Here is a 15,313-nt window from a genome sequence, read left to right as displayed (position 1 = left end):
TTGTTGCTTCTGAGCTAGATGGCTGCTTGTTTACCTTCAAGCCTTTAAGACCCCAGATGCTGTATCTTTTGATAGCCGGGCACCATCAGCGTTCTTTACCACATTTGCTTATGCACCCATTTGTCTTCAGCAATCGTATCATAGAGATGAGCACACAATGATATGATTTTTTGTTCTTTGATGCCTGATAACTGATCCCTTCGGCACCTCGTGATCACACAGGCTGGTATGCTTCTTCCATATGGGCTTTGTTGCTTCTGAGCTAGATGGCCACCCTCATTTCTAAGGAGCATCCCCAGCTGTATTTCCTTTGTGTTAGGCCTGGTTGTCTAGAGAAAGAAACCCAATGACACTCATCTATGTATAAGAAAGAACTTATGAATTAAGAAGATTGCTTTGTTCTTTTGGCTGTCCGCGGTACTGTCAGCATTCTCAACCCCATTGTTCAAAGGCATCAGTTCCTTTTCTGTCTGCCTTATCGACTACCCATCCAAAATAAAAATATGGTAGATGGTGTCCAGTTTGGGTGCCAGCATCAAGCATGGCTTTATGACTAGGCCCCCAGACTCTCTGAGTGAGACTGACCTAGGGTCCACCTGGTCTGTTCAATTCCATGTTCAGGGTCTCAGGTAAAAAGCATGCAGTCCTGACCACTTGTTCCTGGTCCTTGGTGATCATCCACGCTCACGTTGCCCTAGTATCCATAGGCTTCTGCCCTGGGATACTTGCTAGTGAGAATCCACATGTGAGTTTATCACTGCCCTGGTGCTCTTGGTGTGGACAGACACCCTCATCTCAAAAGGTGTCATGATTCTCTCTCCTGTGTCTTTCCCTCCTATGGGGCAAATGTGCTGGCAGGAGGGGCAGTTGTCAGCCAGGACTGCAACCTGCACCCAAAGCTGAACAGAACTCCAAGTCATACCCACCTAGAGGCGACATAGCCCAATCTTAAAGTCTTGCTGGGTACTTACACTCAAACCTGCCAGCCACTAATTAATCGTAGCATCCGGGTTCTCTAGAAAAACAAAAACAATTGTATGTATATATAGAGAGAGAGAATGAGAGAGAAATTGATATCAACAGCATAACTTCCAGCAGGTAAGTCCAGTTCCAGTCTGAGTCAGCTGCTAAGCTGGAGGCTTCTCCTGGCTCACATAGCTGCAGGGATGATGGACAGGAAGCAGAAGGCCAGCCAGGAGCAGGAAGATGACACAGGAACACCATAGGTCGGTGGGTGCAGAGGTGGATGAGTCCAAGGTCAGCCGGTCAGGCTTGTGACTGCAGAGTCCAATGACTCCATGGTTGACAGGTCAGGTGGCTGGCTCCCAAGGCTGGCAGACAATGTAGCAGACTGTTGGCTCAAGTCCAAAGAACCAGAGGGTCAATGAGCCAGATGCAGGATCCGACTTCAGCAAGAAGCAAGCTCTCCACAGCGTCTACTTATATAGGAAGTATGTCACATCCCTGGGAAAGTGCCTTTCAATAGCATGAAGCCTGGAACCTGAGTAAACCAAACCAAACTCACTGCCACTGAGTCCATGCCAGCTCATAATGGCCCTACAGGACAGGGTAGAACTGCCCGTGTGAGTTTCTGAGACTGTAACCCTTTCTGAGAGTAGAAAGCCTCATCTTTCTCCCATGGAGCAACTGGTAGTTTTGAACTGATGACCTTGCAGATTTTAGCCCAGCTCGTAACCACTACACCACCAGGGGTCCTGTGGCCTGTATAAGGTGGTTGGATTTCACCCTGATCCTCTTAAAACTGTGGTTCATTGCAGATTCCATAAAGGTAGTGATTACCGCTGAGAATTCTGACCCAGCCAGGTTGACACAAAGCTTAATTACCACAGCTGCCTAGACTGGGGATTGGGACAGGACAGGAACAAAGTGCCACCTGCAGGAATCCCCCCAGAAGGCATGCCTGTCAGCTCATGGCTGCTGGAATGCCTCACCTTGGCCAAATCCACAGTGGCTGCCAGAGGGCAGAGGTCAAAGATGGACAAGGCGCCACTCATGTTGGATCCAACAACGTGTGGCAGCCCCCTCACCACCTCCTCTGGACTTGAGCAAGTCTAGATACACTCTTTTCACATGCTAAGCTCTGATGTAGGCTGTGTATTTTAAATTAGTGGAGTGGCTGGGGGGATTTCTTGGCGGTCGGTATCATGATGTGATCAGTAAGTCTCAGAGGCGGCAGGCAGGGGTGAGGCTCTGGTCCCGAGAGTTGCCAACTGCACCCTAGGCCCCTAGGGCAGAAGCAGCAGGTTGGTGGCCAGCCTGTTCTTGATGTGACGTTAGTTTCACCTCTGGGACTCCCCATTCCGTGGGGACATTCTTGACATGGCCACGCCACTGCCTGTTAGTCTTCGTCGTGGTGCTGGGTCGTGAGTCCTTTGGGAGGGCAGGAGAACAGAGGACGTGTCTGGGTCTGGCCCTAGAGGAGCAGAAGGTCACCACATCACACTGTCCCCTGATGCCCCTCCCCTTACGCCTGCCCCGTCCAGCCAAGCTCTGGCCTCGTGCCTTAAACACATCTGGCACCACCACTAATGCCTACAACAAGCCAATGGCCACAGCCTTGGAACTGCCCTTCAGCGTCCACCCAAGCCCAGAGCAGTGCGCAGACCTTGGCCTTCCACCCCCTCCCAGGCAGCAAGTTGCTGAATCATGTTAAAAGCACAGACCGGAGGGCAGCCGGGACGGTGCCAAGAGGCAAGCTCCAGCGACCTGACTAGACTTTAACACATGGCAGCAGGCCTCCCCGGGCGCAGAGCTTGCCGCTGGAGCCACCTCTGAGGGGCAGGCCTGTCAGGTTTGCACAGAGTGTGGGTACCCACACTGGGCTCCAGGCCAACTACGGGTGCTCTCCCAGACAAAGCGCATGTGGCATTCAGCACCTTGGGGTTCACTGGGGCTCGCCTCACCTCTTGAGTTCAAGTAACTGGATAGGCTTGTGCTGGCCTCACTCCCCTCGGGCACTGAGCTGGTGTCAGACGTGCCTGGTACCCCCACCCCTGCCTCTGAGGGCCTCATGGGGCACAGTGAGTGAGACAGAGATGCAGCGGGGCAGCTGGCGAGGGCTGAGGAGAAAGACGTCCATCCAAGTCTTTGGGAGTGCCGCTGCAGGGCTGCTGCAGTCTCCTGGAGACAGGCCAGACAAGTTCCTCTGATAAAGGGGCCACTCGAGCCCAGGTGGGGTAGTTGTTTTGCGTTGGACTTTGATCTGCATGGTCAGCAGTTTGAAACCACCAGCAGCTCTGTGGGAAAACGACTGGACCTTCTACTCCCATTAGCAGAGTCTCAGAAACCCACAGGGGCTCACTATGAGTCAGCATTGCCTTGATGGCTGTGAATTTGGGGCATGTTTTTTTTTGGGGGGGGGAGCCAAGTCACCTGGAGGTGAGGATGGGTCTGCTGGGGGGTCACAGGCACCCTTGATTTTGTCAGTCTTTCATGGAAGAAATACAGCCAGAATGCTCCTTTAGAAGCAAGGATGGCAAGGCATCGTGTCCTGTACCTCGGACATGTTATCGGAAGAGACCAGTCCCTGGAGAAGGACATCATACTTGGAAAAGCTGGCGGGCAGCGAGAAAGAGGAAGGCCCTCCACGAGATGGCTTGTCGCAGCACCTGCAACAGTGGACTCAGACATAAGAGGACCGGCCGGCTGCTGTTTGGTTCTCTTGTCCATAGGATCGCTCGGAGTCGGAACCAACTGGACAGCACCTAGCGGCGTGATGGTTTTGGCAAGGGTTTACAGAGCAGGTCACCGGCTTGCTGTTCGACAGTGCTTACACGCTGTGTCGCAGTTCCTGGATGGCAGTCCCCTGAACGCATCCCCACCCGCTTCCTCCTCCTGTCTCCTGTTCCCATTCCTTTCTTTCCCAACTCTCTGAACTTTGTCCTTGGCTCAACGCTGCTCTTTTGACCTCAAATAACTGATGATTCTTCACGCAGAGGTGTTTTCAGATCCAGACTGGAAGGGCGACTAAGGGTCATTATCCTGTGGGGGTGGGGTGGTTCTACCTGTCTCTAACTGACCATTTAGTCTAGTCTTTTATGATTGTGAATTCTTTTCCACATTGTTCCCCCATTCTCCCCAAGGCTTTCTAATTCAACGCCTTTCAAAGCAGTTGGGATTGTAAGCAGGCACCGCCTCGTTCTTCTGATCTCAAGGCGAGGGAGGCTGCTGTGGGCATGGCTCACTGGACCATGGGACTACTTGTCTCCAAGGGTCTTGTGAGTTTTGTGCTCTTCTTCACTCCGGATGGGGAAACACCAGTAATTGCACCTTGGATGGCCACCCACGAGCTTTTAGAACCTAGCTCTCTCCCCATCCAAGTTAGGAGGTTTCTGTAGGTGCCCTTGACTTTCGCGTCCTCCCAGGTCGGCAATGTGGAGCTCTGCTACAAAGCCCTGCAGTTTTACCTGGATTACAAACCCCTGCTTATCAACAACCTCCTCCTGGCACTCTCACCCCGCCTCGACCATGCCCGAACCATCAGCTTCTTCTCGAAGGTGAGTTGGCCGACCTCACTGTTTCCAGAAAAGGTGGCAGCGGGACAGGGGGATGGCAGGCTAGGGGCCACAAGCTTCTAAGATCTTTTGACTCAAGAGTATTTCAGTATCCATGCTCCAAGCTCCGTCCTTGGACCATTTGAAGATTTAATGAATCGCCCAGTTTTAGGTTTGACAGGACACACCTGCTAGCCCACGTGTCCAGGGAGGAAGTAGGCATCCACAGACCAACCCCAAAGAGCCTTTGCCATTCCCATCGCAGATGGAGGTGCTAGTTGTCCAGAAGATGTCCCACACTTGCCTCCTTAAATGGTGCCTGCCCGACCCCAGGTGCCCCAGCCATGTCGTCCTCAGTGTTAGCTTGTGTGAGGGCCCTGACCCCCCCTCCCTGGCTCTGCAGGCAGGCCAGCTGTCCCTGGTGAAGCCCTACCTGCGCTCAGTCCAGAGCCACAATGACCAGAGTGTGAACGAGGCGCTGAACCACCTGCTGCTGGAAGAAGAGGATTACCAGGTGGGTATGAAGGAGGGCGACTGGCTCGACTGGCTCTGCGCACCATACAAACCTGGGAAGGGGTGGGCTTCCCCTTCTGGCCCCAGGGACAGCCGCTCACTGGTGGTGCTGTGGCCTCCCGAGAGCAGGGGCGAGCACAAACAGCCCCCGCCTTGGGCTCTCAGTCTGTCCCCTCCCCAGGCTGCCAAATGGGTGGGCAGGGAGGGAGGGCTGCTTTCTGAAGCTGGGCTGGCTGCCACAGCCCTCCGAGGCATTCCTGGGTACCCACTCCACGGAGCCACAGGCCTCACCTAAGGCGGTGTCTCCCAGGCTCTGAGGACGTCCCTGGAGGCCTATGACAATTTTGACCACATCGGCCTGGCTCAGCGCCTAGAAAGGCACCCGCTGATAGAGTTCCGGCGCCTGGCTGCGCAGCTGTACAAGGAGACAGGCCGGTGGGCCCAGAGCGTGGCGCTCTGTAAGAAGGACCAGCTCTACAAGGTTAGTGGCCCCAGGGGGCCCGGCATGAGCCCTTCTCTCCTCCCTGCTTCTGTGTGCTCCCTCCAGGATGCTTGGGGGACAGAAGGGTGATCAGTAACTACTCTTTGCTTCTCCTGTAGGAGCCCTGATAGCATAGTGAGTGAAGTGCTGGACCACTAGCCATAAGGGCAGCGGTTCAAGCCCACCGCTGTCCCGCAGGGGAATGTCTTAGATACCATAGAGAGCAATTCTACTCTGCCCTATGGGGCGGCTTGGAGTTGGAGTCAACTTGATGGCTTTGGGCTGGTTGGGTCTGTCTTCTCTGAGTTTCTCCAAGAGATTCTCATGGAGGCAAAGGAAGAATGAAGCTAACAGCGCCTCAAGACAGTCTTAGAACAAGAAGCAAGAGTTGGGAGTGGTCTAGAGCAGGCGTCCTCAATTTCGGCCTGTGGGCCACACGCGACCCGCCGAGGACGTTTATCCGGCCCACCAGGTGTTTTTGCCCCGTTTTCTTTTTTACTTCAAAATAAGGTATGTGCAATGTGCACAGGAATTTGTTCATAGTTTTTTTTTAAACTATAGTCTGGCCCTCCAACGGGTCTGAGGGACAGTGAACTGGCCCCCTGTTTAAAAAGTTTGAGGACCCCTGGTCTAGAGGCGCAGTGTCTGTTATTAATGTAGCCGGTTATCACTGAGCAGATGGCCAGATGTCTGTCAGCATACAACTGTGTTCCAGATGCTTCTGTGTGTGCTTTGAAACTGTGTTCCAGATGTTTCGTGTGTGCTTTGAAACTCATCTCATTTTATTATTGTTATTGAGACCATGCACAGCCGAGCATGCAACCGTCCCTCTAGGAGCACTTCGATGGTGCTGCTTATATTGAGGAGCCCCCATGGCATAGTGGTTATGCGTTGGACTGCTAACAGTTTGAAGGTCAACAGTTTGAAACCACCAGCCACTCACCGGGATTTCTACTCCTGTCAAGAGTTACAGTCTCAGAAACTCACAGGGGTAGTTAGTTCTACCCTGCCCTGCCCTACAGGGGCGCTGTGAGTTGGCATTGACTCAATTGCAATGACTTAGAGTTAGAATTACAATCTTGTGCAGCAGATTAGATACATCTGCTGCACAAGACCTCTTTAACGTATTCAGAAGCAAAGCTGTTGCTTTGAGGATAAAGGTGTACCTGATCCATGCCTCATATGCATGAGACAGTTGGACATGTGAAAGTTGGATCCTGAACAAGGAAGAATCAAGCAAAGAATATTGAAAGTCCCTCTGGTATCAGGCATCAAAGAACAAATCCTATTATTGTGAATGAGGGAGAGTGTAGAGTGGAAACCCAAAGCCCATCTGTAGGCAGCTGAACATCCCCTTACAGAAGTGTCTCGGGGAGGAGACGAGCCAGTCAGAGTGCAGTATAGCAACAACGAAACATAGAACTTTCCTCTAGTTCTTTAATGCTTCCTCCCCCCACTATCATGATCCCAATTCTGCCTTACAAATCCGGCTAGACCAGAGCATGTACACTGGTACAGATAGGAACTGAAAACACAGGGAATCCAGGACAGATAAACCCCTCAGGACCAATAATGAGAGTAGTGATACCAGGGTGGTTAAGGGGAAGGTGGGAGAGAAGGGGAACTGATCACAAGGATCTACATATAACCCCCTCCCTGGGGGACAGACAACAGAAAAGTGGGTGAAAGTAGACATCGGACAGTGTAAGACATGAAAAAATAATTTATAAATTATCAAGGGTTTGTGAGGGAGGGAGAAAAAAAGGAGCCGATACCAAGGGCTCAAGTAGAAAGAAAATGTTTTGAGAATGATGATGGCAACGGATGTACAAATGTGCTTGACACAATGGATGGATGGATGGATGGATTGTGATCATGGTTGTACAAGCACCCCAATAAAATGATTTAAAAAAAAAAGAAAGTCCCATGGGCTGCCAAAAGAACAAACGGGTCTGTCTGGGAAGAAGTACAGCCAGGGTGCTCCTTAGAGGGCAGGAAGGGGAGACTTCCTCTGACATATTTAGACGTGTTGTCAGCAGAGGGAGACAGCCCTGGAGAAGGACATCGGGCTGGGCCAAGTAGAGGGCCAGCGGAAGAGAAGGGCCTGCACGAGCTGGGTTGACAGTGTGGCTGCGGCCATGGGCTCAGACATGACGACAGCGGTTGGGGCGGCAGGGGCCAGGCGGCATTTCATTCTGTTGGCCACAGGGTCGACAGCTGGCAACAACTTGAGGGCACCCAACAACAGCAGCAACAAGTACAGCCTGCAACTTGCGCCACCACTCGTACCCTCCTTCTCACAGTTGCTCCTTCCTCCCCAAACCTCAGGGCTGCTGTGGCCAGTTTGATCCCATAGAAACCAAAAGACCAAACTCGCTGCACGGGGTCAGTGCCGCCTCATAGCCACCCTATAGGACAGAGTAGCACTGCCCCCTGTGAATTTCTGAGACTGTAACTCTTTATATAAGTACAAAGCCCCTTCTGTCCCCAACCCCCAACTGCTGACCTTCTGTTCACAGCCCAGCGTATATCTACTCCTCGGACCCCACAGAGATGGTCGTTAAAACAGTACAGTGCTCAAGGCACTGGTTGGTTAAGCTAAAATGTTGTTCGGTCAAAAGACGACTTTTGGGTTGAAGGATTAAAGTTTGTTTCTGGGCAGTAAGTCCAGGCAGGGGGTTATCCAGTCTCACCCAGTGGGGCCTCTGTGGCTGATTTTTCAGAAAGAGAGCACCACGCTTTTCTTCTGAGGCACCTCTGCATAAACTCCAACCTCCAGCTTTTTAGGAGAGCAAATGGGAACCGGGACCCTCCCCACACCACCACCACCACCACCACCATTAAACACATGAAACCCAAAATCATATAAACAATCCAGTAGATTCCAACTCGCTGTGGCCCTATAGGACACCGTAGAATTACCCAGGACTGTAAACTTTACAGAAGCACACAGCCTCAAGCTTTCGCCTCCAGTATGACTGGTGGATTTGAACCACCAAACTCCCAGCAGCCAAGCACTTAGCCACCGGCTCTCCTTTATCAACAGATGCCAAACCCAGTGGTGTCTCATCAACTGCAACTCCTGGTGACCCTCTCGGGCAGAATGGAACTGCTCCAAAATGTGGTCAGCGCAGTCCTCTTAGCAGACACGCACAGCTTCCGTTCTCCCGAGAAGAGATCTTCAGTTGTGCCTGTGGGTTGATTGCCTCCCTCCCAGTTATTGGTGAGCTTAATTGAATGCAGCGTGGCAGCCGCCACCCGTTGGCACTTCCTTCCTATCAAGAGTTGGGGAATAAAGTAACCAAACGAGTCACCTTCCAGATGTGTGGGTGTGTGCTACCAGAACCTATTGGGTACCACTCTCCTCCTGCTGAGCTCCTTGAGGAGCTAGCTGCCAGGATTCTGAAAGTGCCACCCACCACCTCTTGGTTCGACAAGAGTGGTCTGCCCAGTAGAGCAGGGTGGAGTTGCCCAAAAGACCACTTTTGTACTACAGTCCGCCCTGAGCCATCTCTCGGGGCTCCTGGGCACCCGAGGCTCCTCAGCCGATCATTGGGGAGACTTCACGTGCGTGCCTAGGTGTTGCCCTCGTCAGTGTGTTTCTGGGACATGTGCACTGTGACCCTGGGCTCAGACCCCATCAAGGAAGTGACCCTGGCGCACGGTGAACTTCGACCCACGTTGCCACCTCCAGTCTGGACCCTCGTCCTGGACAGCTCAGCTGGACAGAGCTCCCGGCCCTCCCTGCAAAGGGCCAGAAAGGAGATGCGCTGGGGCAGTCAGGCTCAGACACACGCAAGGGGAAGCCATCGCTCTACTGACAATGGAGTGACAGGGCACACACACTGGTCCCAGCAGGGACGCACATCCCACCCCGCTGGCACCTCCTCTCAGGCAGCCTATCCTCTCTGAGCCAGCCAGCCCACTGGCAGCTAAGCATATCAAGCAAAGCCATAAGCATACCCATGTGGAGCAGTGGTTCTTAGGTAAGGTGCTGCTGAACATTCCACAGACAGACCTCAAGAAACACTGCCCTGGGGTTTTGAATTGAAGCGGAAGCTGCTAGGATAGCTAACTTCAAGGTCAGTAGTTGAAACCAACCAAGATCTCTGTGGGACAAAGCAAAGGCACACCTCCCGTGTGTCTCTTCTGATTTCTTCTTCTGGTTTCTTCCTCTTCTTCTGTTTTCCATTTCCATCACTCCTCCTCAACCCTTCTTGCCTCCTTGGGCAAATGCTGCCCTTTGGATGATGGCAAACGGTCAGTTATTCTAAGGACTGCATACCTCCATGCATACCAGCACACATTGTGGTGCCTCCAAAAGGTGTCCCGTTTCTGGGAATATTTGACCTCTGGATTCCCAAGGGATGCCAGGTTTCCCATGTCTGCTCCAGTTATTACGAGTCAGAACCTGTACCATCGGCCACCCTTCACTCTGCTCGCCCATAAACAAGCCAGGGCATTTTGACGCAGTGTTCAAATGACTACCTCTCAGCACAAAGGAAACCTATTAAAAATGAAAAGTGTACCGCCTGGAAACCTACTGATACCCAAAGCACAGATTTCTGATACAAACGTCCCAGTCATTTAACCCACAAGAAATTAGACAGTAGCACAGATGTAGTCTAGCCAATGCAATGTTCTGAACCGAGATACCACAAAAAAAATTTGTTTTTGTTGGGCTGTGTTATTGTCACACACAGCTGAAAAATTGAGCCCCGGGGCACAGTCCCCTTCAGGTGTGTCTGCACCTGTCCACTAGTAAAGCCTGGTCCTTCTTTGTGACTTGGAGTTTTGCTCCACATTTCTCCTCCCACTCCATATGCAGCACTCTTGGGAATAGACAGGGAAATAGCTCAGTGTGGCAGTGGCCACAAAGTGCCTGCTTTGTACTTGGCCAAGTCACAGTTACCACTGCTGCTGGTGGTAGTGGTCAACCTGGCTGATGCCACACTAGCACCTTGCAGTCTTCTGGTCATGAGCAACTTCAAGGCTGACGGAATGCCCACATGGTGTCTGAGACCAACTTTGGTCTCTGGCCTTCAAGGGTTGCTGGGAGTCAGAATTGACTCTGATCCGCAGCATGGGTTTGTTGGCTTTTCTTAGGACCTAAGTCATTGGTGGCAGAAAATGAAAACTAACAAAATGCAATTCAGCCTCTCCTTGAAAAGGGAACCCTGGTGGGGCGGTAGGTTCTAAGGGCTGGGCTGCTAACTGAAATGTTAGCAGTTCAAATCCACCAGCTGCTCCGAGGGAGAAAGATGAGGCTGTCTGCTCCCATAAAGATACACTCTAGGGAGCAGTTCTGCGCTGTCCTGTGGGGTTTCTCTAGGTCAGAATCACTCAGAATAAGAACTCTGGTGGAGCAGGGAGGCGAATGTGGGGCTGCTCATGGACATGTCGGGAGTTCGAATCCACCAGCAACTCCACAGGTGAATGGGACTGTCTGCTCCAGTGAAGACTGATCCCTAGGGAGCAGTTCTGCTCTGTCCTGTAGGGGCCCTGTGCATGGAGGGCTCTGGAGGCCACAGGATTAGTGGCGGCTCTATCCGCGTCTGCTCAGAAGGAGTATGTCCAAACTTGCCTACTCTTGGAGCCTGCTGTGCCCCCTGCCCTGCCTGGCCCACGGCTGCTCCCGAAAGCACACGTCCTGTGGCACAAGCCTGGGCTGGTGCAGGCTGGGCAGCCACGTGTGCTTCCTGGCAGGACGCCATGCAGCTGGCTGCAGAGTCCCGGGATGCAGAACTGGCGGAGGAGCTGCTGCACTGGCTCCTGGAGAGGGGCCAGCGGGAGTGCTTTGTGGCCTCGCTCTTCACCTGCTACGACCTGCTGCATCCGGACGTGGTGCTCGAGCTGGCCTGGAGACACGGGCTCCTGGACTATACTGCACCCTACCTGGTCCAGCTGACACGGGAGTACATCAACACGGTGAGTAGATCCACACCAACCCTTGGTCCCCACTGGTCCCTTCTCCTACCACATGCTACCCTGCTCTGGGCTTGATACCACCCTGGTGCTCCCCAATTGTTACCCTCCTCAAGAACCTTCCCCTTCCAAAGGAGCCCTGGTGGCATCGTGGTTACGCATGGGGCTGCTGACTGCAAAGTCAGCAGTTCAAAACCACCAGCGCTCCTCGGGAGAAAGCCGGGGCTTTTTACTCCCGTGTGTCAGTCTTAGAAACCCACAGGGGGTAGTTCTACTCAATGGCTGTGAGTTTGAGTTTGAGAACATGCCCCCTGAGGAGCCCTGCAGGACATGTCGGGCTGCTAACCGCAAGGTCAGCAGTTCAAACCCACTGGTTTCTCCCATGGAGAAAGATGAGGCTAGCTATTCCCATAAAGATTTATAGCCTCAGAAACCTAGAGAGGCTGTTCTACCCTGTCCTTTTAGGGTTGCTCTCACCACCATTGATGGCAATGGTTTAGTGGGGGTGGGGGTGACTACATGGTAAAGCCCCCATCCGGGCCTTTATGTGGTCACCTGGTGTCCCAGGGTCCCACAATGAGGAAAGCCACCTCTTAGCAGAGTCTGCCCGCAGGTCCACTCAGGCATCTCCAGTCTTGACGGTGGCCCCTCACCCCTGGTGGGCTGTGCTTCACAGTGGAGGGGAGAGCCTGACCAGCCAACACCAGGCACGACTATTGGTTCCAGAGTCCATGGGACTGGGCTGCTCTGAAACCACCGGCCAGTGACAGGAGAGGAGGGTCCTTCCCCACTCAGTAGAGATTAGCCGCCAGTACAGAGGTAGCAGCAGGAAGGGCACCCTGTCCACTGGCCTTTGCTGTGTAGGCTGCTAGGGGACAACTGACTGGCTCCTATTCTAGGTTTGGAGTGCCCGTCAGGGCAGCTCCCTGCAGAAGCTGGTGGTGTGCAAGCAGCCCAGGGTGGGGGCAGGGGGCTGTTCTCACCTGTGGGTGCTACTTGCCACCCCATCCTGCCTGCGGCTGAGGGGTGTGGCTCTCTGGCTGTCAAGGGTCCCTAGGTGGACATTAAGAGCACCACCCTCACTGACTAGGTCCTAAAAGGGCCCAGGGAAGTGGAGGGGTATGCCCACTCTGTTGTGGGTGATGGACAGGCGACCATCCTGTCACTTGGGTCTAGATGTGACCACACGCAGATTCCAAGGCCAGTGGTCAGCTTGGTGACAAGCTGTCACAGTGGTCCCAACAACACAGCGTTCGGTTCTAGCGCCCCAGACACCTCCACGCCTCTGTCCTGCCTGAACAACCCCCAGCTCTGCAGGGCCCAGACATGACGCTCCTCATGATAGGATGGGGAAGGGCTCCCCATCCTGAGTTGGGGGACCAGTCCTTGGCTGGAGCTGGAGCAGTACTGTGAGAATGGGATCCCTTCCCAATTGGAAGACTGGCCTGGGAGCTTCCCAGATGCAGGTAACTGTGAGGCAGGCCTGCAGGCTCTGCCTGGGGAGAGAGGGTATGAACCTTGACCCTGAGCTCTCTGAGCTGCACAGGTAAGATAGAGTGGGGCCAGGTATAAGCCCTCTTGGAGGACTCTAACCTCTCGGACCCACTCCCTACAGCAGGGAGAGAAGGGAACAGGATGGGGTTCAGCGGGCTTCAGGCACAGCCCACTGGAAGGTGGGGGGTCTGGCAGGGTTCTCTGCTGGTGTCCCTGGCCCAGGCTCATGCTGGACACAGTTCAGACTCCGTAACTGCAGTGCAGCTGTCCTAGTACCCCCAGATCTAGTGGCTCTTTTGTTCTGCTAGCACCTGAGGATGTGGGGGGCTGCTTCCTGAGGCTACTTCCCCATCCAGGGGGAGCCTGTCTCCACCAATAGGGCCCCAGCTATGATGCCCAGCATCTGGCAGACTCGATGAAGGATTGGCGTAGGGGGTCAAGTGCCAAACTGCTTGGCAGTGGCCCCACACTGCCCCACTCACAGGTCAGTTTAAAGCAGGGAGTCCATCAGTCAGGCACTCTCGCAGCCTACAGTCGTCAGCCCCGGCTAGACTGTAGGAGGGGAGCCCTAGTGGCATAATGATTGGGAGTTGGGCCGCAATCTGAAAGGTCAGCAGTTCAAAACCACCAGCCACCCTGGGGAAGAAAAATGAGGCTTTCTAAAGAATTAGAATCCATAAAGAATTATAGTCCAGTCTTGGAAACCCACAGGGACAGTTCTGCCGTGTCCTATGGGGTCACGATGAGTCTGCATCGACTCTATGGGAGTAAATTTGGTTTGGGGTTGGCTTGGTCTTTTTTACTGTTGGGCCCTGGCAGCTCCTTCTCCACTTAAAAGCTTCGTGGCCCAGCAACTTCACCGGCCACTCCATCTCAGCATCTAGATATGCATCTAGGTTCTATTCCACCTGCGGTTTTTGTCCACTTGCTGGTGAAGTCCAAGGACTGCAACCTTCAGTATGGAATACAACTCAATGTAAAGAAGACCCAAATCTACACAACTGGACCCATAGGTAACGTCATGGCAAATGGAGAAGAGACTGAAGTTGCCAAAGACTTCATCTTGTGGATCCCAGGCAGTGCTCATGGAAGCAGCAGTCGAGATCCAACAATGTATGGCTCTGGGTACATTTGCCGCACAAGACCCCTTTCAAGTGTGGGAAGGCAAGGAGGTTACTTTAAGGACTAAAGCACACCTGATTCAAGCCATGGTGTGTTCAGCGGCCTCATATGCATGTGATAGCTGGACCCTGAAGAAGACTGAAGAAAACCAATGCATCAAAACGATAGTGTTGGCAAACAATATTGAAAGTACCATGGACTGCCAACGGGATACACAAATCTGTGTTGGAAGAGATACAGCCAGAATGCTCCTTAGAGGCAAGCATTGCTAGACTTCTGTCTCGCAAACTTGGGACATGTTGTCAGGAGAGCCCAGTCCCTGAGAAGGACATCATGGTCAGTAAAGTAGAGGAGCAGCCCTGGACAAGATGGATTGCCCCAACGGCTGTCCCAACGGGCTCCAGCACACGAGCAACAGTGAGGATGGCGCAGGACCAGGCACTGTTTCATTGTGTTGCCCGTGGGGTCACCGTGAGTCGGAACTGACTTGACGGCACCGAACGCCATTTGTTTCCACTGCATTTTCTAGCATTTTGTAGCCCTGATAGTAGAGCCGGTTAAGCGTTAGGCTGCTAACCCAAAGGTCACCCGTTCAAATCCACCCCCCACTCCACAGGAGAAAGATGAGGCAGCCTGCTCCTGAAACATTTAGAGCTCCGGAAATCCTGGGAGGCAGTTCAAGTCTGCCCTGCAGGGTGGAGATGAGTTGGAATCAACTCGACAACAGAGCTGTGTTTTTGAGCAGAGCCATGTGAGCGCCGGGGACTGCCAGAAAAACGCACAGCTGTTTGAGGAGAAGCAGAACTAGAATGCTCCCTAGAAGCGAGGATAGTGAGACTTCGTCTTGTGTCCCGTGGGCATGGTATCGAGAGAGATGTGGTGGAGAAGAGAATCGTACTTGACAAAGTAGCGGGTCAGTGGAAGAAGAGCAAGATCACCAGGGAGATGGAGGGACGCGGCGGCTGCAACAATGGGCTCAAACATCACATTTGTGAAGAGGGCGCGGGACCAGCACTGTTTTGGCTGTGTGGTACATCGGGTTGCTGTGAGTCGCGCTGATTCGACATCACCTGACCACGGCAACAAGCAGCAACCCATGGGGGCAGGCGGGGTGGGAGGGGGACTGTATGCCTTGTCGCTACCGTTTGGCTAAGGTTTAGGCTGAAAAATAACAGACACCTGGAGTTAACCTTATGATGGTTAATTAAAATCAGTTTTTCACTTTAAAGGAGCCCTGGTGGCGTAGTGATTACGCATATGGGCT

The 15,313-nt window shown here is 53.2% G+C and overlaps 2 protein-coding genes across 2 annotated transcripts in view; both read left to right on the top strand.

The window, feature by feature from the left end:
* Positions 1–11,553, top strand: part of CLTCL1 (clathrin heavy chain like 1) — a 110,717-nt gene extending 99,164 nt beyond the window's left edge. The window contains exons 24-27 of the mRNA XM_030885458.2: positions 4,386–4,517; positions 4,918–5,028; positions 5,338–5,508; positions 11,215–11,553. Of these exons, the coding sequence (XP_030741318.2) occupies positions 4,386–4,517; positions 4,918–5,028; positions 5,338–5,508; positions 11,215–11,511 (711 nt within the window). The 3' untranslated portion in view covers positions 11,512–11,553. The remainder of the gene's footprint in view (positions 1–4,385; positions 4,518–4,917; positions 5,029–5,337; positions 5,509–11,214) is intronic.
* A 3,466-nt stretch (positions 11,554–15,019) lies between these two features.
* Positions 15,020–15,313, top strand: part of SLC25A1 (solute carrier family 25 member 1) — a 5,501-nt gene continuing 5,207 nt past the window's right edge. Inside the window, exon 1 of the mRNA XM_013008225.3 lies at positions 15,020–15,094. Within this exon, the coding sequence (XP_012863679.3) occupies positions 15,020–15,094 (75 nt within the window). The remainder of the gene's footprint in view (positions 15,095–15,313) is intronic.

Source organism: Echinops telfairi, unplaced genomic scaffold (assembly GCF_000313985.2).
Source record: "Echinops telfairi isolate 266 unplaced genomic scaffold, ASM31398v2 ScPeMD7_29;HRSCAF=101, whole genome shotgun sequence".
Lineage (NCBI taxonomy): Eukaryota > Metazoa > Chordata > Mammalia > Afrosoricida > Tenrecidae > Echinops > Echinops telfairi.
This window is presented reverse-complemented; position numbering and strand designations above follow the sequence as displayed.